Source organism: Microcaecilia unicolor, chromosome 3 (genome assembly GCF_901765095.1).
Source record: "Microcaecilia unicolor chromosome 3, aMicUni1.1, whole genome shotgun sequence".
Classification (NCBI taxonomy): domain Eukaryota; kingdom Metazoa; phylum Chordata; class Amphibia; order Gymnophiona; family Siphonopidae; genus Microcaecilia; species Microcaecilia unicolor.
The window spans coordinates 69,562,158-69,588,553 of record NC_044033.1 but is presented as its reverse complement, the minus strand read 5'-3'; the positions used below and the strand labels follow the sequence as shown (position 1 = coordinate 69,588,553).

Here is a 26,396-nt window from a genome sequence, read left to right as displayed (position 1 = left end):
TGCAAGTTCCAGATTTGAGGCATGCAGCTAGGCGAGTCTGTGTGACTCAATACCCTTGGTGGATACCCTGGACGTCATCACAAAAGTATCAAAGTTGCCCAGACCATGTTTCTTCCACATTTTTGCTCTTTGGCTACTAACTGATGGAGAGGAGGTGGGAGTATCAGTGAACGCCACCATACTGCGCACAATGTACCACAAGTGCATGCTCATTAAGAGCTGGTAAGAAGCTATGTAGGAGGCAAGCATAGCATAAAAACATAAGCGACGCCATACTGGAACAGACCAAAGGCCCATCAAGGTCAGTATCCTGTTTCCAAAAGTGGCCAATCTAGGTCACAAGTACATGGCAAGATCCTAAAACAGTAAAACAGACTTTATGCTGCATATCCTAGAAACAAGTAGTGGATTATCCCAAGTCCATCTTAATAATGGCTTATGGACATTTCTTTTAGGAAAGTATGCAAACCTTTTTTAAACCCTGCTAAGCTAACTGCTTTTACCATATTCTCTGGCAACAAATTCCAGAGTTTAAATATGCATTGCGTGAAGAAATATTTTCTCCAGTTGTTTTAAATTTACTACTCAGTAACTTCATTGCATGTCCCTAGTCCTTGTATTTTTGGAAAAAGAGTAAACAAGCGCTTCATGTCTACCCATTCTACTCCACTCAGTATTTTATAGACCTCTATCATATCCCCCCTCAGCTGTCTCTTGTCCAAGCTGAACAGCCCTAGCTGCTTTAGCCTTTCCTCATAGGGAAGTCTTCTCATCCAGTTTATCATTTTTGTCACCCTTCTCTGTACCTTTTCTAATTCTGCTATATCTTTTTGAGATGCGGTGACCAGAATTGCACACTGTATTTGAGGTATGGTCGCACCATGGAGCTTTCTGGAAAAACTTAATCTGAAAAGATTTCAGTCTGAGCCTCCCTCCAGCGGGGCACTGAGGAGTAAGTCTTGGAACCCTTGGCTCTTTTTAAGAGCGGATTTGATCACCAAAGAATGGTGAGAAATTTGTAGTTTCTCAAATCAGGGATCCTTTTTGTCTCTATATATAGATTCCACCTTTGTATTAATCAGATGTACAGAGTGGGGTCTCCCACTGTTTCATCTGTACATTCTTAAGGATTCTGTGTCATGGGCACTGTTGCAACTTCCCCATGGGGGGGGGGGGGGGGTATAAAATTGACCAATAACTCAGCTCTGGGCTCAACCTCAATCTCTAACTCAAATGGGACATCTCCCTGACAAAATAAAAAAAGGAGAGCTCCTCTGAGGGTGATTCTCTCCTTTCATGTGGAGGGGAGGGGTCTGAAAGAAGATCAAGGGACCCTTCCTCTGCAAGGATCTCTGATGTTTCCCCAGACAGCCAGGAGTGGTCCAAATCAGAATAATACAAATACTCCTTTACATGTTTTTGAGCCTGCCTCAGTCTACTGACACTCTGGTCAGGTCTCAGATGAGGGCGACAAGGAACCAGTGACCTCTGGTGACCCAAAGAAGCTTCCTTTCCCAAGGAAAAGAAGATTGAAACAGTCTTGGTGCACAATGGCTGCAATGTTTGTCAAGGCACTAGTGTCAATGCATGCCTGACAGGTATGATATTGGCCTAGAGGATGGGTTTGGGCTCCTGATGATCCAAAGTCGATACTGTCAATGCTGTTGCATCATGTTGGTCCAGAAGATACCTCATTTCTTCCTGCATCATGGCCTGGAGCCTCTCCTTGAAGACAGACATCAGTAAGTCTGAGGTTTAGCCAGTCAATGAATGTCATTAGGGCCAAACCAGTAACCTGGTCTTAGCTCAATTGTCATGCCCTGTCTGGTTCCTGGGATGGTAAACTGACCTCATGTTGGGGGTGTTTCAAGGATATTAAAGACTTGGTGCTCTTGCCACCATGCTTTGAGTGGGACTGATGCCAATGCTTCTTGGCCTCTGTCTGATGCATGGCATCAGGGTCCTTCATCATCAAAGAGGACAAAGATGAATCCTTCCTTGACTTTGGGGTAGGATCGGAGGATGCCTGATTCTGAGAGGTGCGTCTGACACTTGATGACAAGGCAGGCAGAGACTTCATCAATGCTGATGTGTCTCCAGTGTCCGGTGCAGCTCCCAGACCAATGCAGAAGTCAATGAACCAGACTTGTCAGTGCCAAAAATTCATTTTTGCTGCTTCAGAAGACCTTTAATTCCTCTTCTTTGACATCTGTGAACAGAGCACTGCAGGCACCAATTATGAGTGTCCATGAGGGATGTAGCCCTGTTGCACCAGGCACACTGGGAAGTTTTAAGGGACATATCCAGAAAAATAGCCCAGCCAAAATCAAATGGCTTGATTATGAAAAACTGTAAATTTCCTGGCTGAGAGCTTGAGGCCTAAGAGGTTCAAGGGAGCTGCGGAAAAATAAAGAAAACTCAAAGTGCCAAAAACTTGACTAAAACAAACAGGGGGAAGGAATCTGGCCTTGCATGACACTTACACAAAGGATCAAAATAATTAGAGGAAAGCCACAATACCAGGTGAACTTGCTAGAGAAGAGACATGAGATATGGGGGAGTCAAGGAAACAACAACCTCACTGCTCCGTGGAAAGAAGAATGAACGGGTCCTGTGCAATGATGGTGAATGGGAAGACGTGTGCATGCTAATGCACCACTTTAAAACGCTTCTAGAAAGTTGTAGGGAGGTAGTTACCGCTCCTGGCACCATCAGATAATATCACCCATCAGTCAGAATATGACATCCTGCTTGTCCTCAGAGAAAATAAACAATCAGGTTGTTCAATAAGCAGATATTAACATAAAGCACTCAAATTAGTTTCAAACATATGGAAGTCCTGGCTTGGTAGTGCTAGCATAGGACTGCAGTGCAGTCCTCAGTCATATTTCCCAAAAACAAAAAGGCTAATCTGGGGGGGGGGGGGGGGGAAGAAACCCCCAAAACATGTCTGCAGTTGCAGGATGTACACATAGTCCTGTTAGTGGCCACTGTAAGATTATGGTGATTTTAGTTCTTATGTGTAGTTCCTTCAGTGCTCTAGAGGTGGATGAATCTTTAAATCACGGCGAGAACCTTCTCAACCACGCAGTCTTTACTACTACTACTACTATTTAGCATTTCTATAGCGCTACAAGGCATACGCAGCGCTGCACAAACATAGAAGAAAGACAGTCCCTGCTCAAAGAGCTTACAATCAGACAAAAAATAAATAAAGTAAGCAAATCAAATCAATTAATGTGAATGGGAAGGAAGAGAGGAGGGTAGGTGGAGGCGAGTGGTTACAAGTGGTTACGAGTCAAAAGCAATGTTAAAGAGGTGGGCTTTCAGTCTGATTTAAAGGTGGCCAAGGATGGGGCAAGACATAGGGGCTCAGGAAGTTTATTCCAGGCGTAGGGTGCAGCGAGACAGAAGGCGCGAAGTCTGGAGTTGGCAGTAGTGGAGAAGGGAACAGATAAGAAGGATTTACCCATGGAGCGGAGTGCATGGGAAGGGGTGTAGGGAAGGACGAGTGTGGAGAGATACTGGGGAGCAGCAGAGTGAGTACATTTATAGGTTAGTAGAAGAAGTTTGAACAGGATGCGAAAACGGATAGGGAGCCAGTGAAGGGTCTTGAGGAGAGGGGTAGTATGAGTAAAGCAACCCTGGCGGAAGATAAGACGGGCAGCAGAGTTTTGAACCGACTGGAGAGGGGAGAGGTGACTAAGTGGGAGGCCAGCAAGAAGCAGATTGCAGTAGTCTAAACGAGAGGTGACAAGGGTGTGGATGAGGGTTTTGGTAGAGTGCTCGGAAAGAAAGGGGCGGATTTTACGGATGTTGTAAAGAAAGAAACGACAGGTCTTGGCAATCTGCTGGATATAAGCAGAGAAGGAGAGAGAAGAGTCAAAGATGACCCCAAGGTTTCGAGCTGAGGAGACAGGGAGAATGAGAGAGCCATCAACAGAAATAGAAAACGGGGGAAGCGGGGAGGTGGGTTTGGGGGGGAAAATGAGAAGCTCGGTTTTGGTCATATTTAATTTCAGGTGGCGTTGAGACATCCAGACAGCAAAGTCAGACAAGCACGCTAAAACTTTATGCACTTTCCCCCATATTCTATATATGGCACCTTAAGTTATACACGTTAATTTAGCTGCATGGCTTAATTTACAGACACAACAGCCAATCAGCACTGATAATTGGTACTTAACCAATTAGCGGCACTAGGACTTTTAGTACAGGAACAGTGCTGGGCAAACGTTTATGGTCTGTGCTCTGAGAAAGGCAGGGACAAATCAAACTCGGGTATACATACAGTGGTGGAAATAAGTATTTGATCCCTTGCTGATTTTGTAAGTTTGCCCACTGACAAAGACATGAGCAGCCCATAATTGAAGGGTAGGTTATTGGTAACAGTGAGAGATAGCACATCACAAATTAAATCCGGAAAATCACATTGTGGAAAGTATATGAATTTATTTGCATTCTGCAGAGGGAAATAAGTATTTGATCCCCCACCAACCAGTAAGAGATCTGGCCCCTACAGACCAGGTAGATGCTCCAAATCAACTCGTTACCTGCATGACAGACAGCTGTCGGCAATGGTCACCTGTATGAAAGACACCTGTCCACAGACTCAGTGAATCAGTCAGACTCTAACCTCTACAAAATGGCCAAGAGCAAGGAGCTGTCTAAGGATGTCAGGGACAAGATCATACACCTGCACAAGGCTGGAATGGGCTACAAAACCATCAGTAAGACGCTGGGCGAGAAGGAGACAACTGTTGGTGCCATAGTAAGAAAATGGAAGAAGTACAAAATGACTGTCAATCGACAAAGATCTGGGGCTCCACGCAAAATCTCACCTCGTGGGGTATCCTTGATCATGAGGAAGGTTAGAAATCAGCCTACAACTACAAGGGGGGAACTTGTCAATGATCTCAAGGCAGCTGGGACCACTGTCACCACGAAAACCATTGGTAACACATTACGACATAACGGATTGCAATCCTGCAGTGCCCGCAAGGTCCCCCTGCTCCGGAAGGCACATGTGACGGCCCGTCTGAAGTTTGCCAGTGAACACCTGGATGATGCCGAGAGTGATTGGGAGAAGGTGCTGTGGTCAGATGAGACAAAAATTGAGCTCTTTGGCATGAACTCAACTCGCCGTGTTTGGAGGAAGAGAAATGCTGCCTATGACCCAAAGAACACCGTCCCCACTGTCAAGCATGGAGGTGGAAATGTTATGTTTTGGGGGTGTTTCTCTGCTAAGGGCACAGGACTACTTCACCGCATCAATGGGAGAATGGATGGGGCCATGTACCGTACAATTCTGAGTGACAACCTCCTTCCCTCCGCCAGGGCCTTAAAAATGGGTCGTGGCTGGGTCTTCCAGCACGACAATGACCCAAAACATACAGCCAAGGCAACAAAGGAGTGGCTCAGGAAGAAGCACATTAGGGTCATGGAGTGGCCTAGCCAGTCACCAGACCTTAATCCCATTGAAAACTTATGGAGGGAGCTGAAGCTGCGAGTTGCCAAGCGACAGCCCAGAACTCTTAATGATTTAGAGATGATCTGCAAAGAGGAGTGGACCAAAATTCCTCCTGACATGTGTGCAAACCTCATCATCAACTACAGAAGACGTCTGACCGCTGTGCTTGCCAACAAGGGTTTTGCCACCAAGTATTAGGTCTTGTTTGCCAGAGGGATTAAATACTTATTTCCCTCTGCAGAATGCAAATAAATTCATATACTTTCCACAATGTGATTTTCCGGATTTAATTTGTGATGTGCTATCTCTCACTGTTACCAATAACCTACCCTTCAATTATGGGCTGCTCATGTCTTTGTCAGTGGGCAAACTTACAAAATCAGCAAGGGATCAAATACTTATTTCCACCACTGTATAAAGCATTGCATACCATGTAAAATGAGTTTATCTTGTTGCTGGATGGCCCGTTCAGGTCTTTATCTGCTGTCATTTACTATGTTGCTATATATATGCATTCTATAATGCAGTGCATGTAAATTCTAATACAAACGTGGCCATGGGTGTAGAATGGGTGGGTTGTGGGTATTTCAAAACTTTGTGTGCGCTTTTATAGAATATACCCGATCTGTGCCTAACTTAGGTGCAGGTATTTAGGCCTGGCTTCAGGTGGCCTAAATTGGTGCAGCTAACTTTTAGTCGCAAGAATGGCATGTGAGCATATTCTATAAACTATGCGTAACTTTAGATGTATAGAATCACGCTAACCATGTGGTTTTATGGTACCGATTTTTAAGGCGCCATAAACAGAATTCACCCTCTCTCCTTTGTGCTGAAAAACAACACCTTTACAAGCCTTCTTGTACTGTATCCCTGAGTTGACTAGTCTCTGATCTAATTCATTCCCTTTTCCTGGTCTCTGAGTGAAATTTGTACAGGTTACCTCTAGTTAGTGATAGGGAGTTTTCTTTGTGTCTGTTTTCGTTTTTCAGGTAATGTGGCTCAACTCTGGACCACCAGACAAGCCTTTCTCTGCAAAATGCAGGTAAATACCTTTCCTCCCCTTTCAGTTTGAAGCTCTGTGATAGCCCAACTCCTTTCTCCTTTTCGAAATCCTCCTGCTTTCAGGAATCCCTGGAAATCAGGACCCAGTGCCGCAATTACTGCAACCCAGCTTCCCCATTCCTGGTCTCTGCTTCTTTCTCTCTCAAACACACCCTCCACTCTCAACAACTGATATTCTTCAGTTGAATCAGCAGCATCCCAGAATTCAAAACAGCCAGTGGAAGTTAAACCTGTCACTACTTACAGAATGAGTCCAGCAACTTATTGCGAGTTCCACTGGCATGGTTTAAAGGAATCCACTCCAGGTTTTGTCCTTAGCTGCCTGCAGGCTGGAATTGCATCCCAAAGCAGCAATGCTACTGTTTCTGCCTTTACTCTAACCAGCAATGCAACAGAACAGAGAAGAGGTCCACAAATGGAACAAAAGACTGAAGAGTGCCATGATGTTTCCTCCACAACATAGGAAGCTCAGCCTTGTTGCTAAAGATTCAAGTATTCCTTGCATCTTCAACTATTATTATTGAGTGAAGATTTTCAGGAGAAGATATATTGTGCAGTGACTTTATCCGATAGACCTCTTACGCAGCCATTTGCTGAAACACAGGCTGTGTCAAGTCCTTAAATAAACTTTGCTTCCTTTCATGATTGGCTCCGCTTTGTTGTGCCATCTGTGGTCCTCTTCATTGTTCTGTTGCATTTTTGGCTTTGTGTTGCTGTTTCCCTCCCCTCTGCTTTACTCTAACCAGGAAAGGAAAACTCCAGAACTAGGTAAGATTAACACTCTATCCTTTATAAGCTCAGAGGAACTGGAACCTCCTTTTAGTGAGTCCCTTATACATGAAAACCTAACTGGCTATGCTTCCAGGAGGGCCTATGTCTTTCCCTCAAGATTTCTGAGAACAAGCATTTGCCATTTAGCAAACATTGTAAGGGGTTCGGCCTAGTCTGCTGTTTAGCTACAATACAATTCAAGAATCATAACCTGGGAGCTCACTTGGGTGACTGGCACTATGTTTAAATAATGGTGGATCTGGAGCCACCTGAAAACCTCTAAGTGCTAACACTGCCGGAGGTGCCTGAAATGGAATCAGTTACATGGGCAAGCTCGAGCTAGAAGGAACATTAACCTATATGGGCCAGAGAAAGTAGTGATGCCAACAGCTTTATTGACTCATGATAGTTGTAGGATCTTGATCTCTGTCTTTCTTTTTTTTCCCTTAGCAAGAGGCAAAGCTACGAGGGTCCGGTAGTATGCAGGATTCCATGATCCATTTTCCTCTACAGAAAACATGACACTCGCACACAAAAAGGAAACCAATCAAAAAGTGGAAGCCTGTTTAATATTGCTCTACCATCATCCTGAAAGGCATAATAATTGGAGTTACACATCAGAACCAAGTGGAGTTACACAATCATGTCTCCTTTTTGCATTTAACAATATATACAATATAAAATAAATACATTTACACAAATGGACATTTGTTTGAGCACACAATATGATACACATCACAAAAATATACAGTTGATTGCTTTACAGATGTGAAGCACATCTACACCTATATACGTTTTGTGTTTTTTCTTTTTTTTTCTTTTAATTTTTTTTTCTTTTACTACTGGCTATTATGCAACTCCTGGTTTATTATAAGTATTAAAAAAAAATTCAGTCCTTCAATGCTCTCCTGTTTTGATAGTACTTTCTTTGCAGGAGGCCAACCACTAGATTTTCTTGTGTGCACCTGCTCTGTCATTGCCACATCTGTTCTGCTAATGCTTCTGTCTTCCTCACTCTCCTTTGCCTTTAAATAAAAGCTGACCAGTGTGGGCTGCCTCTCTTTCTCCAGTACCCACCCTCTCGCCAGCCTGTCACAAAGCACCGAGGTTCAAGACATAGAAGCATTTTTAGCAGGAAGATATTATAAGATAAAAGTGGAGAGAGGGGGGAGAGATATACTTCAAGTCTGTGTAATCAAAATCACCTTCCTACACACTTGCTTCTGACCATTAATATGTGGTAATGCTAGGTTCTTCCTAGGCCAGAACCAAAAGAAGCATTCAATATATGATTGGGTTCACAGTTGCATCATGGATGCTATTTAGACAGAAAATACAGTATGCATTTTTACTTAATAGTATTATGGTTCAAAATTGTACTGATTTTGTAACAACAAAAACATTAAATTAGACTTATATGATTACAACCTTCTATGCACACTGACTTGGCCATTTGTTGAAAAAGCAGTGTTAAATTACTAAAATTCTAATTAAGGGCTCCTTTTACAAAATAGCACTACTGTTTAGCAGCACACTCAACGTGAAGAAGCCCAGCAAACAACAAGTGGGGGGGCCTCAAAAGTCTCACAAAAAAAGTCAAACAGCACCACCAGGGGCGAGAGTGAGGCAAGTTCCAAATGACCAAGGCAAACGAGCAGTAAAAGCATAAAAATGTTTTTTTGCCAAAGTGCTGACTCCAAGACCCTACACGGGCTGGTTTTCGGTGCAGAGCCTTCCTCAAGGGTCGTAGGCAGTCCAAAATAAGTCAGCTTCACAGAGATGCAAACTGAAGAACATCAGCAATGACCGCTTGTTGATGTTCAACTATTAAGTGAAAAAAAAAAATGTCCTCCTATTTGTTTTAAAAGTATTTCCATGTAACTTCCTCAAGTGTCCCCCTAGTCTTTGTACTTTTGGAACAAGTAAAAAAATCGATTTACTTCAATTCCACCAAAGCAGCCCAAAAGCACAAACCTCATGAGATCCATATATATATATATATATATATATATATATATATATATATATATATATATATATATATATATATATATATATATATATATATGTATGCAAAATTGCTCTAACAACTCTAGCATTGGGACCTGCTAGTTTTGAGGCTGGCTTGAACAGCATTGACGTTTATTATCTTTCGACTAAATAAATGCATTGAACATGCACTATTTTGGCCCCACGGAGTACAATACACAACATTACTGGTACCAAACTGCACTGCACCAGGAACATTCACCAGCCCAGTGAATCTTAAGACAATGGAATCTAGGGGTTTCCTGTTAAAAATGCCTGGCACCCTGAGCACTTAAACAATGGAATATTCCATTTGGAAGTAACAGATAAGTAGACAAATATCAATGGTTTCTTCACAGCAAACGTGGAAATGGTGGGGAAAGAAACAGTAACACAACTGAACTTTGTTATGTGATGTCTTGATATAATTATATTATTAGATCTGTCACGGAGGGGCCTATTTATTGAGCCACTTTATCTGTTTAATGTGACAATTAATGTGCATTAATAACATGGTGCCATGGTGTTAGATGTTACCTAGGCCTCAGTTTACTAAGGTGAGCTAGTGTTTTTAGAGCATGCTAACCATGTAGACGCCCATAGAAATATTACGGGCATTTACATGCTTAGTGTGTGCTAAAAACGCTAACACGCCTCTAGTGTGGCTTAGTAAACAGGGCCCCTAATTTGGAAATTATGACTAGGGTGCATGGACCAAGTGGGAAAGGGGCAAGCACTGCTACCGTGCACCTCCAAAGGTACAGCTAAATGTGGGCTTCTTTCACAAAGTTGCACTACCGAATCTCGGTGCAGCAAATGAGAGAAAGCCCATTCGATCCTATGCGCTTCCTCTCATTTGCCGCACGGGTATCACTGGCGGGGCTTTGTAAAAGAAGCCTTGTATTCTGAAGTATCTTTCCATGCTGTTAACAAAAGGCAGCAAAATCTGCTCTACATTAACAGCATGGCTGCCCTCTCAAAACTACAGGGAATGCCCTCAACAGTTACCAGAGGTTTTGCGCTTAAAAGGCCTTAACTTTTGCAACTAATAGGTGTTAGGTGCAAAACATTAGCACACTTTAGGAAATGGGGCCGGGGGGGGGGGGGGGGGGTCACAGAAGCCTGCATGTTAACATATACTATTTATCTACCTATCTTAGGGACTCTTTCACTAAACTGCACTAGTGATTCCCGGCGTGGTAACTGAAAATAAGCCCATTCATTTCCTATGGGCTTCCTCTCATTTGCCGTGAGGGAATCGCTAGCGCGGCGAAGCCCTTAAATTTTAAAATGGTAGGATGCGAAAAAGGCATTCCACATGTTACTGTTACCATAATTTTAATATTGTACCTACAATATTATAACTACTGGATTTTGATGTGATTATTTGTATTTTGCCTCAAGCCTATATGAATGGGCAAATAGTAAATTGAATTTAAAAATAAATGAAAGGTATGTGACAGGCAGAGAGGATTCCTAGTAGCAAAGATGTGAAAACAAAGCCATGGATGAACTTGGGACAATGGCATAGTGCCTGGAAGTAAACTGGAGGAGCCCTGTGGCTCTTATCTGCCATCAGATTCTCTGTTTTCATCAGTATTTGGATACCCCAGGATCAACTAATTGAATTAAGTAGGTACAAAGTTATTGTTAAATCAGAGAACAGGCACACAGAAGTGACGGTGGTCTCTCTTCCAGAAAGCAGCTGTCACAAGCACAGAGACATCTTTTCAAGCCTTTCCACATAAGACAGGTAAACAAAGAGGTTTAAATAATTAACGTACAGTCACCAACACCCATTTTTTCTTCTTTAAGAAAAATAGCAGTTTAAAATTTTATACGTTTGTTTTTCTTTCAAAATGTAAAATAGTGGAATAAATACAGCATTCGGCTCTGATTGAAACACAGGTGTAACCCACGGTGAGTCACACAATCATATTGCTTTAAATAAGAAAAAAGTAATTTTAAAAAATGAACCAAAAAAAATTAAATTATTATGATTAAAAAAATATACAGCTTTCAGTTTCCTAAAACCTCACTGTAAGCAAGCAGTCTCTATTCAAACTTGAAAGAGCTGTCAATAAACAATGTCTACGGTGAATATTAAGCCTCAACAGATGTTTCCAATGCAGTTCAGTTTTGAGCTATTGTATTTCGTAGATGTACAAAAAAATACTAAAATTGAAAAAAGAGCATTTGAACTGTTCATCTCCATCTGTTTTCGAGCTGGTTTATTGGGAATCTGAAAGTTAATTCCAGTAAGTGTGCATGTGTGTATCCATACACACACAAACACCCACATATATGTGTGTGTGTATATATATATATATATATATAGTAATTGAACATTAGTAACTTAAACCCTGTACAGATCTTCTGAAAATATTTGTACATACACACTTATACATAAATAAATAAATCTTATATAATCAGCACCTTTTATCCAGGAGTTGTAAATTTAGTCAAAAGGGAAGTGCCAAATTCTGATCTATCACCGATACAAATTTCAAGTTATTGACCACCTGAATGAGTTTGCTAAAGATGATTTACCTAGAGTCACACTACAGTCACTTCTCTACTGAGAAACCACAATCTACGATATAGTCCCATATATATGATAGATACACAGTTTTTATAGCACAAGGCTGATGTGCCGCCCACCCGCTGCATTTTGTTGAAAGCACACAAAATAGCAATAGTTTTGGAAACCTGCCCCCAGCAAAAACAAAAGAAAAAACGTTTTTTTCTTGTAACAATACAGAGCAAGTTAATAACGACATCTGAGATGATCTGAATAGAAGCTATATTTACAGCACTGAAAAATTAGACTTATCTATAATCTTGATATATTCAAAGAATTTTTTTTGTTCTTCTTCTCCTAAGCTATACATTGGTTTGCTATAATAAACTGTTACAGAAATTATCCCCTTGTCTTTTGAAAATGTTCAGACTCTCAGTGTGTAGCTGTGTGTCATGAGAATGCTAGTCCGGCATCTCCATTGTGTATTGTAGGAAGAATCATTATTACCAGGAAGGAATAGGTTAGACTAGTGTAATCTCCTGAGGAATTGTACATCCAGTATTGCCTCTAATTCTACCCTGTGTCTAAAAGCACACGCCACACAAATCCCAACATCACAAGAACAAGAAGACATCAGTCCTTGAATGCAACATAAGTCGGAGAAAGTACGACAAACATGAAACACTGAAAAGCCCAACTACATTTCCTTTGTTGATTAGGATTACAATTTTAATTACATGTGTGTACATAGACTAAGGGTGTTCACATAATACAGGAATCAGCTATGAACACTGATATACTGGTAGCATTTGATGGAGGATAGTGTTTGTTGATTGTTTAAGTGACTGTAGCTTTCGGGGGTATCTCATTGGTATATAGACTAAATTACACCTTATAACAGTCTTGGACAGCACTCATGCTGGCTCAATACTGGTTGAAAAGCACACAGATCATTTATTTGTGCAAAACTGCAGTATAAAAAAAATCTGATCTAAATTAAACTCCTCGTAGGAGTGATAAAGTTTTGATTTTGATCAGAAATCTACTGTAATTCTTTTCAGGCCATCGCAATATCTTGGCCAATGGTCAAAACAGTTGCAAATCAATTAGCAACTGTTTAGTTCTCCTCTCATAATATTTTCTACAGATTCAGTCAGTATGGATTATGCCTATCATATGCTACCTGTGTACATCATTGGTGTAATCTAATCGTGTGTGAACATTTAAGTATATAGAAGTTTATGGTAAGAAATCGGATGTTCTGGACCAGACTGGCACACAACATAAATTGCATCCGTGATAATATGCACCTTCCCTTAAACTATTGCTTGGTTAAGTTAAGTTCCCACTTTAATAAATGGTTGATATAAAAAAATCTTGGTTAGTAAGAAGAAAGAAAAGCAAAAACCAACTTTTTTTTTGTATTTTTCCTTTAAAAACTTCCTCAAAGATCCATTTGTTCTTTGTTATTGTTCTTCAGCATCTGAGCCAGCACGAAAATGCAGTGTTTGTCTTTAGTATTGCGTGAATGAATAAAGCTTAATCTAGTCCCTGAAAAAAGTTACAATCGTTGCTAATCTAAGAAAGAGCTGGAAGACTTGAAAAAAAAAAAAAACAATTCAGGAATCAAATGGCTGTAAAGTGAGCTTGATGGAAAATGCAATGAGGGGCAGCTGAGGCAGCTTTGCTTAGTCAGAAACTGCCCCTGTGAAATCTAATACTGCATTCAGTCAATTCATCGTTTTTGTACTGTACGCCTAGGTGTGATGCTTCCCTATTTCGTTCCTTTGTTACTGGGGACATCATGGTTCATAATAAGTTCACTGGCATCCATACTATGGATTTTTATCCTTTGGCAGGGCTGGCTTCCATCTCTCTTCAATTAGAGACCTCTTAAAAAGCTCAGTAGTGGACACACACACACACAAAAAAAATAATAATAAAGAATGAGAGAAGAAAAAAATCATCAAAAAGACAGAAGGAAGAGTTGAAAGCTGCTTCAAGTCTTGCTGCCAATCAGTGCAGTCAGTTTCTTCAAAATTATTTAAATTAAAAGCTAAGTTTCTTTGCCGTTTTCCTTGTGTGATTTTTCCCTCTGTTATGTGCATGATTTGGGAGGGCCTCGAAATGCTTTAGTCAGACCTTGGCCTCAAGCATTTCCAAAAAAAGTTTGTGCATGGGGACTTTGCCTTCCAGTTTGATGTTGTAGAAATGTTGCACAGCCTTGGTGGAGGTTTGCCTCAGCAGAGGGAGAGTCATCAGCATTTTACCAGCCCGACGAGGGTCTTCAATGTGCTGCCCGGCCTCGTAGTCTTGGAGAGCCTCATGCAAGACATCTTGAAGTTTCTGCACGGCTTCCAGATCTTCTATGTGCATTGAGTCTGGGGAAAAAAGAAATATGCATTTTTCAGCTGTGTACATTGGGGGGAGGGGAGGAGAGAGGGTTAGACTATAACCAATAGTAGACAAGTGTACTGTAATTTCTTACAGCTTTTTTCAGATCAAGTACATTGGGACAACGATTGTAGGTACTTTTTACCCATGGACTTTGTACCACTTTTCAAAGAGAAAGTACATGCATGCTTTCACTCTGAAATGTGTCATGGATATAAAGGATATGTGCAGACTTTTTATGGATAATAACCCAGTCGGGGACCTTTTACTAAAGTAAAGCAGTTAATAAGCGAATTAGCATATGATGTTATCACACTTACGTGATAACCATACCACAGTGGCATGATAGTGCATGTTTTATTGCGCATTAACTTCTTATAACAACACATGTAACTTAATTGGCTTAGGGGCCCTTTTACAAAGCCATGCCAAAAAGTGGCCTGCAGTAGTGTGGGTGTACATATTGGAACATTTCTCCACCGCATCTAGAAAAAAAAAATGGGGGGTTGGGTCCAGGAAATGGATGTGCAGCAAAATGAAAACCAGCACGTGTCTATTTACGGGCTGAATCCTTAACACCACCCATTGACTTAGCGGTAAGGGTTGATGCGTTACCCGTGCAGTAACCGTCTACCTAATTCTGTACAGGACTAGATTCAGTAAATTGCACCAAAAAAATCATTGTGGAAAAAATTATGCATCGCGCAGTATTCTATAAAGGATATCCACACTTTATGGAATAACGCCTAATCAAATAATATGCACCTAACTCGTCGCCTCCATTGCCAGCACCTAAATTAGAGATCGGGCATATTCTATAAGAATGCGCATAATTCATGGGAACGCCCCCAAAATGCCCCCCCAATTATACATTCTAGGATTTACGCATAGATCGCTATAGAATACAATCCATGCATAAATCCCAATTAAGGCCAATTAATGCCAATAACTGGATGTTAGCAGTCAATTACTGGTGCTGATTGGCTCATTAATTAAGTTGGATGGGCAAATAGGCAATGCGAGCTGACTTGCACATACAAGTCTAGTCGTTATATATATATAGAATCTAGGGTCTAAAGTGTGTGCATTAAGTGTAAATTGAATAACGACAAGTGCTTCATTGCCATTAAAGAATTTTAGCATAAGTCCTCAGTTAAGCACATAACTTTAGGTGCGAGCATTTACGCTACACTTTATGCGCTATAACACTTAAGCACTTAGGCCCTCATGATCAAAAGCAAACTCTGGCGCTAGAGGCTGTTAACGCCATACTAGTGGCAGAGTTTGCAGCCGACCCATGATCAGAGCCCTCGAGCGCCTGAAACAGCGCACTCGAGGGCTCTCAGCGCAAGTAGCATGCAAATACATACTAAACAGGGCTTCTAGCGCAATCTAAGTTGCGTGCACAAATCCCGTCATATTCTGGATTTGTGCATAAAACTTCATTACTTAACAAGCCAATCAGTGCTGATAATTGCGACTTAACAAGCAATTATTGACCATTGGCATTAATTAAAATTTACAAGCAGAATGTGATGTGCAAAAATTTTAAGTCGCATAGTTGAAAATTGGGCACGGCCATGGGTATGGAATGGGCGCGTCATGGGCATTTCTAAAATCTATGCGCACTGTTATAGAATACACCCAACCCATGCATAATTCAGGCCACAGCATTTACACGTTTTACTTGGCGTAACTGCCCGCGACTAAATTTAGTTGCGTGCACGGGCACTCGGTGTACTCTATAAGCCACACGGAAATTTAGGTTTATTCTATAATTTAGGCCTACTTTAGAGAAAACACCTAGGTGTATTTTGTTTAGGCACTAATTGTTTAGACATGATATAGAGAATCTAGTCTTTAAGGGCTCAATACTGCACTTAACCGCACAGGTTTTAGTGGCCGACATACGACAGGATATCCGGGAATAGAGCTGATGGTGGACATAAAAAGGCTGATCACCACTGGTTGAATATTGGTTGATTTAAGTATAAACTAGACACAAGCAGACAGTTTTCAGGGTAAAGCACTCATTAAAAGAAAAGTGATAAGACTGAATATATCTGAAATTGTATCACCCTGAAACAGGTTTCCCGATTTAAAAACATGCAAACTGCTGAGGCTCATTATGCGGATGTACAGGACAGTACAACTTTATTGTTAAAAACAATTTCCCTCCTATCAATCTGAGCATCCAGCATCAATACTGTAGATGAACTGTTAATTACAAAATCAATTAAAAAATTATTTCTGAAAACGGTCACGCACCCTTGGCTCTCAGGGGGGCAATTTGGGCAGAAGGTCTTGTCTCACTAGGACCACGCCAAATCGCGGGCCGTCATCCACAAGTAAGCAAAAGCAATCTGGTTTTTCATTTTTCAGCGCGGCTGAGCCCAGCCTGAGATTGATCGTCACATATGGCCCCAGAAAACAAACTGTCAATACCTTGAATGCTGCAGAATTTGAACAAATAGCCCTCCGCCCATTCAAGCCACTCATTGCATCCCATTTAACAGATTTTATTGACAGTTTCCTTCTTGTAATTAAAGGCAAAACTACTGGCCAGCAACCAAGATAAAGTTCAAAGATAGGGTCAAAACAAAAGCAGATGGAGGAGCATGGTGTGACTGTCAATGGTACACTGCATCAGAGCAAGTTATTGACACAAAGCTATCTAATGATCGGCACGTCATTAAAGGGGGATCTATCCTGAACACTATACAAATGCTAAAAAGGACTTATGACCCACAACAGCACGCTAGTGAGGCACAATAAGGAAAAACGACAAAGCACAAATTAATTTTTTCGTTATCTTAAACGTCTTTCTGTGCTTCAGCACTTTTTGACTTGGATTGGACAGAACAACATTTTTCTAGCTGTTCCTTGCCCTTCTTCTGCACAGCTAGCATTTTGCTGGCGTGAAGATTTACCAGCAAGATGATAGGCCTACACGTTAAAGGCTATTCTAACACTGGTGTCGTGTTTCAAAGATTTTGGCTCAAATTGCAGGCAATCCGGCCGGTATTCAGCGCTATTTAACCGGCCAGGAAGAGCTTCTGGCTGGTCAAATAGGACTTAACTGGCTATCCGCGAATATTCAGTGGGAGATGGCCGGTTCTCTCCCACTAAATATTTGTGGTCAGCGCAAAGCGGCTAACTGGTTATATCACACAATATAACCGGCTATCTGCGAATATTCAGTGTTTCGGCTGGCCAAGCTAAATGGCCAAATTGGGCCTCCGAAATAGCAGGCCTATCTATGGCTGCTATAAACTTACCTGGCCAGCGCTGAATATTAACTTAGTCGGTTAAGGGGCCCTTTTGCTAAGGCACACAGATGCCTATGCATATACAATGCGTGTCAAATTAGAGCTACCGCCCGGCTACCGCGTGTCCTGGGCGGTTATTCTAATTTTGACGTGCGTCCAAAACGCAAGCTGACGATTACTGCTCGGATAATGTGTGAGACCTTATCGCTAAGTCAATGGATGGCGGTAAGGTCTCAGACCCAAAATGGACATGCACTGATTTTTATTTTGCTGCATGTTCATTTTTGGCCAAAAAAAAGCATATTTTGCAGGTGCGCTGAAAAATGGACCTGCGTGCGTCCAATACATGCGCCTATACCAGCGCAGGCCATTTTTTGGTACGCCTTAGTAAAAGGGCGCTTAAGTTTACAGTGGCAAAAAACAAAACAAAACAGATATTTAATGCTGGTCGCTGGTCATAGCCCAACATTGAATATCCTGGCTCAGTGCCGACCATGGGACTTAGCTGGCCTGTCTCCCGTGGGCTGAATATCGGCCCCAATGTACCAAACTGGGTTAACATCAGGTATTACCATAAGGCAACTTTTACTAAGCTTCAGTTAAAAGTGGCTTTAGCATGTTCTTATGTGTGTCTTTCCCACGTGTTAAAGCCATTTTTACTGCAGCCGTACAAATGACCTTTTTGTAATTTCTAAAATTAATGGCCATGTGTTGATGTTGAAATCAAAACTTCATAAATTAAAAATATCTTTTACATAAGGAAAATGACCTCAACAGTCCAATAAAGGTAACTTTAAAATCTCACATACCAATATTCATCAGACTCTGTTCTTATCATCATTCTTAAAAACCCTCCTCTGTTTTTTTTTAATCAATCATGTGCACAAAAACTTAAAAGGATCATATAAAAGCACAAAGCTAAGTGTTTATATATGACCCAATTATTATTATTACGGTTTTGAAATATTTGAAAGTTTTTGTGCACATGATTGATTAAAAAAACAGAGGAGGGTTTTTAAGAACGATGATAAAGAACAGAGTGTGATGAACATTGGTAGATGAGATTTTAAAGTTACCAATACTGGACTGTTGAGGTCTTTTACTTCCTTCTGTAAAATATATTTTGAAGTTTTGATTTCAGCTGTGATTGTTTTGTTTGAGTACATTTTGGGATCCTATTTTCAGATTTGCATGTGCTAATGTTGCCATTAAAAAAATGGCACTTACCGCCACTCATTTTGTAGGTATCCCATGGCATGTCATTCTTAGCTGCATTAGGCACGTTAGCACCAAACACAGCTGAGTAAAAGGTCCCAATAGTGTATAAGACGTCCTTAATGGCCAGTGTTAATCAGCCACATATTAATGCAGACAATATGTTTATATTTATTGCAACTTACTAAACCGCTAGGCTTATGCGATATTTTGGACAGCAACACAAAAACTCTAGACCTGCATAAGGTGTAATTAAGGTTTGCACTTTTAAGGATTAGATTGTATATATGGCGCTTGAAAAATTGTCACTGTAAATATTTCTGCCTAGGAGTGTTTGTAAATTGCGCAGAGATTTAGGTGTGGTTAATAGAATATGCCTAGGTGGGTTTTAGAATACACCTAGCGGCCATGCCTGCACCTAACGCTAGGCGTGTCCATTTATTTATTTATTTATTTGCTACATTTGTATCCCACATTTTCCCACCTATTTGCAGGCTCAATGTGGCTTACATAGTCCCGTAAAGGCGTTCGCCAAGTCCGGTAGAGAAAGAAATACAGGTTTTGTTGTGGTCAACTAAGGTAGGCGTGTTTAAGGCACCATGGGGGTTGAAGAGAGGGAAGGTAGTATATTGTCCAGCACGATCATTGGTTTTGCTGTGTTGCCGGGTGTAGGGATTTATGTTGGGTCGATAGGGTAAGCCTTTTTGAACAGGTTGGTTTTTAGTGATTTCCTGAAGTTTAGATGGTCGTAGATTGTTTTCACAGCCCAGTGGTGTACTGAGGGCGGGGCGGTGGGGGCGGTCTGCCCTGGGTGCACGCTGCTGGAGGGGTGCAGAGAGCAGCCGCGTGCGCCTGTCGGCTCCGCTGGTTCCCTGCTCCCTCTGCCCCAGAACAGGTTACTTCCTGTTCCGAGGCAGAGGGAGCAGGGAGCCAGCGGAGCCGACAGCCGCGCGGCTGCTCCCAGCAGCTAAGAATGCACCCGGGGGGGGGGGGGGGGGGGGGGGGTTGATGTGCCGGGGGTGTCATTGCGCCAGGGGGGGGTGTCGTGCTGCACCCGGGGGGGGGGGGGCAGCGGCGATCCACCCCGGGTGGCAGCCGTCCTAGGACCGTCACTGCCGGTGCTTAAGTTAGGCGTGGAACAGGTGTATTCTATTACCCTGTATGCACATTTTTGAACCGCCCATTCCACGCCCATGGCCACACCCCCTTTTTGGTAGCATTAGAATTTATGCACACCACTTGACAGAATACATCTAGCAAGTTGTGCGCGTAAATTCTAATTAATGCCAATTAGTGTCAATAATTGCTTGTTAGTGGCAATTATCAGCGTTGATTGGCTAGTTAAGTAATTAAATTGTGTGTAAAACCAAAAAAACAAAAAGGCACACAACTGCTTACAAAACAGTAGATAAAAAACAACAAAGCAGTGGAATCAAATGCATTTATTTGGAATAATACCCGACGTGGCCACGTTTCGCCCTCAGGCTGCGTCAGGGGTACAAACTATCAAAAGTGTGTATAAGTATATCATATACACTAGTAGTGAGATGAGAACAGTTATTCCAAAAATCTAGTTTCACTTTTCTGCTACTTCCCAGTAGGCCAATGCATATCAGTTTAGTGGGAAGTAGGGCCAATGCATATCAGTTTAGTGGGAAGTAGCAGAAAAGTGGAACTAGATTTTTGGAATAACTGTTCTCATCTCACTACTAGTGTATATGATATATTTATACACACTTTTGATAGTTTGTACCCCTGACGCAGCCTGAGGGCGAAACGTGGCCACGTCGGGTATTATTCCAAATAAATGCATTTGATTCCACTGATTTGTTGTTTTTATCCATTAAATTGTGTGTGCAAATTCAGAATACAACCAGATTTGCACGCACAATTTTCATTATGCTATATAGAATCCAGGGGTAAATGCATGTTTTGTGCATGTGAACATTTGTTGTTTTTCATTTTCCTAATAGGTACTAATAGGAATATTTATCAGACCTTTGAATCTCATTAACTCATTAGCATAGATTTTCCTTTAACACTAACGTGAACTAGTTTACAAATATTAATTCCTGTGTTTCTGTTAATGCAGTTTAGCACATTGGTCTTTTAGTTAGCAGAGCTGCTTTACTGATGGCAGAGAAGACTGTGCACTGCAGGTTAATTGCGTACCTGTTGAGTTTCAGCTAATTGATCTGCTAAAATGTCTTCTGAAAACCACTGGAAGAATATAGAGTATTATCGGAAGGTCTATATTTCTTAAAAACGGCTCCATTAGGCTACATGAAACATGGCCCTATGGATAGTCCACATGCTCTTGACATCTGCAAGCATTTTTTTTCTTTTACTCACTTGCATTGCAGTAATCAGTAATATGGCATTTACATAAGCAGTCTGAAATGAAAGGCAGTGAGGGGAGGGCAACAAGCGCTATACAAAGTCTTTCAAGTTTCACCACTATGGCTGAAAATCAGACACTTGGTTCCTACTGTCCTTACAAAACCACTTAACCTTCTAGAGAGAATTACCAGGAAAAAAAAGATATGAAAAATGAGCAACAGACATACAAATATGCCAACCTGAATTAGCAAGCGCTATAGCCTTGAGGGTTACAAACTCTTCCTTCTCCAGCTTCATGCTCTTGTATTTCTTTACCAGCTGCAGGATGGCATTGTTGAGGTCAAGAAGGCCTGCCACTTTGGACTGGTCTTCATCCATAATATAATCTTCGGCATAGACAAGCTCATCTTCAAAAGAGAGTGACCGATATACAACACCCAGGATCAAAATCTCCATCCAGGCACTCTGCAGTAGGCTCATCTGATCTGCCAGAGACAAAGTTGAGAATCCTACAAAGGAAGAAGCATTTTAAGCAGAATAATTATTAGGCAAAACTATTTATCACAATATGACCTTAAAAACAATGGATGAAATTTCTACCTGATTGACTGACAAAGGCTTTTTTGATATCATAAAAGGGCATTAGTGTTTTAACTACCAGGTATTATGTGGTGTTACATATTCATTAAAAATCATATATATTCACATATTGGCCCATAAAATAAGACACACTGGTTTCAGATATATATAAAACCACTTTCTATCTCAACTGTCATCTGTTTTCTATAGGTCATTAAGTTTGAATATTTTCAGAAGATGGAATACTTAGGTGCTCATTTGCAAAGCACATAGAATTACAAAGTTACGTGGAGGCGTATTTTCAAAGACTTAAAAGAGTTCCATAATAACCTATGGAACTTTGAACATGTAAGTGCTTTGAAAATGAGCCCCATAGTAACTTATGTAACTTTGAAAGTCTATGTGCTTTGAAAATGAGCCTCTCAATGTTCTTCCTCTTCCTTCAACATCAGTCATCATGAATTTTGACATGTACCAGAGGTCCCTAATCATGGTATAGCTAGGCCTATTCATTTTGTATAGGAGGATAGGTAGAATAAAAAAGTCCAATTATGCCCCTTACTACATAATCCACATCGCCATAGAAAAAGCTTTAGGATTTTTCTCTCCCTAATATTTCTCAAGATCAAAAGATACCATAGGCTAAATATGAAGGTATTGTCGTGCTGTCTTTCTCTTATAGGAAGTTACCCAACTTTGGCATAATAAATCTGTAATTTTTCATTTTATAAAACATTTTGTTTACAATACTACCATTGCTTGTTATTAGTATGGTACTATCAGGACACCCACAAAATGAATCACGTGCTAAAGAAGGTCCCTCATTAACAAACTATACATAAGCACAGGGAAATTAAGGGGTCCTTTAAGTAAGCTGCAGTCGAGTGAGCAGGTGTCTTCCATTGATTATAAAAATTAGTGCGTGAACACTGACCGACACCTATTTTGTAGGCGTTAAGGGCTCGCGTGCTAATCCTGCACTAATCAGTTACAGCACTGTAATGTAGATGCACTGATTAGCACAGAAATGCCCACTCTCCACCCTCCAGACCCGCCCATCCACAAAATATTAAAATATTTTTTAGCGCATGGTTTGTGTGCACAGATTGGGACCTTACCACAGGATGCCTGAGTGTGTCCCGCAATAATCCCTTTTAGTGCTTACCGCAGCTTAGTAAAAAGACCCCTAAGCAATGATGCAAGCAATATTGGTAGAGTGGGAATTTGGGTGTTCATGTTATGCGGTTTTGTTCACTAAAGCAAGGCTGCACAACTGGCCCTATACAGGTTTAGAGATTTTTAAAATTAAGGTGGGATGATTTGGTAATATAGAATGTAACTAGTTAAGGGGCACTTTTACTAAGCTGCAGTAAAAAATGAACTAACGCTTCCCAAGATAGTCCACTTTTTTTGCTGCATTGGGCACACATAAGAACATAGAATAGCCATACTGGCTCAGACCAATGGTCCATCTAGCCCAGGATCCTGCTTCAAACAGTGGCCAATCCAGGCCACAAGTACCTGGCAGAAACCCAAATAGTAGCAACATTCCATACTATCAATCCCAGGGTAAGCAGTGGCTTCCCCCATGTCCATCTCAATAACAGACTAAGGACTTTTCCTCCAGGAACTTGTCCAAAATCTTTTTTAAACCCAAATACGCTAACCGCTGTTATCACATCCTCTGACAGTGAGTTCCAGAACTTAACTATCCTTAAGTTCTGGAACTTAAGTGAAAAAATATTTCCTCCTATTTGTTTTAATAGTATTTCCATGTAATTTCATTGAGTGTCCCCTAATGCAGCTTAGTAAAAAAGCCCCTAAAATAAGACAAAATTGTGCTCTGTTGTTATGAACAGCCAGTTTCTCATTCACCACTGTCAGAGACAAGCACATACCACTGAAATGCCCTTCTAGGAGAAAAATAAGGCTGTTTTTTTGGGGGGGGGAGGGGGGTTAGGGTGCTTGTTTTTAATTTAAGAAACCCCATTTAACAGATAAGAGTAAGCAACTCAGCAGAGGTCAGGTGATTAGCACAGAGGTCTTCAAATCCAGTTTGTGAGGTTCACAACCCAGCCTGGTTTTCAGGATTTCCACAAGGGATATGTGTGAGATCTATTTGCATGTGATGGAAGCAGTGAATGCTTCCATTCCATAGATCTCATACATATTCATTGTGGAAATCCTGAAAATCAGGCTGGGTTTTCGACCTCAAGGACTGGATATGAGGACCCTTGGATTAGCACATCATGCAGGTGCTCTCATGGAAAAAGAGATAGGAACATGCAACCTTTTCTAGGTAACACCTTAATTTACTAATGCAGTGATGTCTGCCCTTGCTTTAGCTCTTGAAATAGCAAGTGCTAAAAAGCAAGCACACCGTGGTTTGGTTTGGGGAGGTGAAGCAAAAATGTAGAAAAGCTCCTTAAATAAACTTGCATTTATTTTTCCTTCCTTCTGAAAGCCTTCACTAAGATGATCTCTCAAAGGCAGTTGTCAAGTTTCTGGCTCTTATTCACAGTAACAGGTCAAAAAGTGCTGTTTCTTCACGGCCAGCTCTTGAAAGCCAGTCTCAGACTCAGATACAGAATATTAAGCTAGTCCAATACAAAAACAGCATTTCCAACAATCTGTTTGTTGATCCATATTTCCAGATATTCAAGTGGACTAACATGGCAAACACAATTCTTCCCAAATGCTCTTAAACCAGAGCAGAAGCTTTGGACCAATCCCTGTCTGTAGGTGAGGTGGTCCCACCACCTACAAACTCTTAATAAAATCATCAAAGGGGATTAGTTGAGCTTTTCTAAAGAGGGTCTTAAGAGATGTCTAAACGTTTCATTTAGTGATCTTTCAAGCGGTTCCCAGGCTCCTTACAAGGATTCTTGCCACAGGAGGGATCTTTAAATGCTACCTTCTTTTGCAAAGCAAGAGTCTTAATCGACAATCCCCCCCCCCCCTTGAAAACAAGCATAAAAGCCAGCTGCCTTTGCTGCAAGCATTCTCCTTTAAGAAGCAATAATTTAACAATATAAAAGAAATAAAGCTTTCTAGGGGTCTGGTATGGATATAAACTGAAGGTTAAATCTGTGCATGCCGAGTGAGGAGGGTCTACAAATTTTTTAATACATATATCTATTTAAATGTAAACAAACAAAAAGAAACAAAAAACCCCCCCCAAAGATAACCTTACTTGCCTCAAATGAACAGAAATCTAAGGGGTCCTTCTACTAAGCCACGGTAAAAAGTGGCCTGCGGTAAGTGTGGGCATGTTTTGGGTGTGTGCTGGGCCATTTTTTTTTTACCACAGCTGGGAAAAGGGGCTTTTTTTTAATGGGCCAGGAAATGGGCGTGCACTGAAATTAAAACTAGCGTGCACCTATGTATGGCCTGACCCCATACCTCCACCCACTGACCTAGCAGTAAAGGCTCACACGCTACCCTTGTGGTACCTATGCAGCTTGTGCCAACTGCTGATTACCGCCAGGAATGCCCCCCCCCCCCCCCCCCCCCCGTGGTAGAAAACAGAAAATTATTTTCTACTGTGGGGTTTGGCGTGCGCTGAATCCCACGGTAGAAAATAATTTTCTGTTTTCTACCGCGCCTTAGTAAAAGTGCCCCTAAAACACCAGATAGCGCAGAGTAGGGCAAGGGGAATAAAAGATATTTGAATAAAAGAAACATGGTTAACCTCCAAATAATATGAAGATAGGCTCAACCAAGTGTATTTTCAATTAGGTGCCACCTCTACATTTAGTCATGCTCTCAGAGACCAGTTTTCCTACAGCAGCAGATGGACAAGAGAAAGTCGCCCTCCAGCACCTTCCCATGACAGCCTCTATTCTCCTTCCGACACCGCTGTTAGTAAATAATTAGATTTACACTTTCTCCAATCTCCACACATCTTTCTGCGGAATAATTAAAAGCAGGATGATTAGTTTATTGAGTGGAAGGAGGAACTTTTTTTTTTTTATTGAGGTCCAGCCATGATTTTATCAGGGCCAGCACTTTTAGGGTTGTCATGAAGGCACAGCCATCCAATTTTTCTTATCTGCCTGATTAATACAAACGGTGTTTCAGGACGCATTAATTAACAGATACAAATCTACGTTCTCATGGAAGGATCAATACAAAGAAGAAAAGAGGCATCAATGTGAATTTAGTGCTGATGATGGAGAAGGAGCTGTATTGACACATACGTGCATGGAAACTTTAAAGTTACACTACAGCTTCTTTTGTCCCCATGATCTACAAATTAACAATTTTTTTTTCAGCCTTGACAATACTTCACACACCTCTGTGGTGTTTTTAATTAAGCAAAGGGCAATAAAATCAGTTGCACTTAAAAAAAAAAGTTCAACTTGAATTTTATCTCTTTTCTAGAAAGTTTCTAGAAAATTCTTTTAGGTTTTCCCCCTTCCACTTTTTCAGAATCATCATTTCTGATGAAGTTTTCAATTCTGCAACCATAATGCATCACAAATCTGTCATCCTTGAAATCCAATTTTATTCACTTGGAGGGGTCTTTTACAAAGCGGCAATAAGCCCAACGTGGGCTTACTGCTCGCTAATCTGGAACTACCGCTGGGCTACCGCAGCATCCCGGCAGTAGTTCCCACCCCCAGTGCATGCCACTTCCGGTGCTACAAAAATATTTACATTTTTGTAGCACCAGTGTTTACCCAGCAGTAATCTGGCAGTGCAGCTCGCTGCCCTGTTACTGCCGGGTTAGTGCGGAAGCCTTTAT

General features: G+C 41.2%; 1 protein-coding gene across 6 annotated transcripts in view; it reads right to left on the bottom strand.

Annotated features, from left to right (window-relative positions):
• Positions 1-9,948: 9,948 nt before the first annotated feature.
• The window catches only part of ESRRG (estrogen related receptor gamma), a 1,192,991-nt gene continuing 1,176,543 nt past the window's right edge, over positions 9,949-26,396 (bottom strand). For all 6 annotated transcript variants that reach the window (XM_030196026.1, XM_030196025.1, XM_030196029.1 and 3 more), the window contains 2 exons: positions 21,310-21,579; positions 9,949-14,233 (listed from right to left, as the gene is read on the bottom strand). In XM_030196026.1, the coding sequence (XP_030051886.1) occupies positions 13,989-14,233; positions 21,310-21,579 (515 nt within the window). In that variant the 3' untranslated portion in view covers positions 9,949-13,988. The remainder of the gene's footprint in view (positions 14,234-21,309; positions 21,580-26,396) is intronic.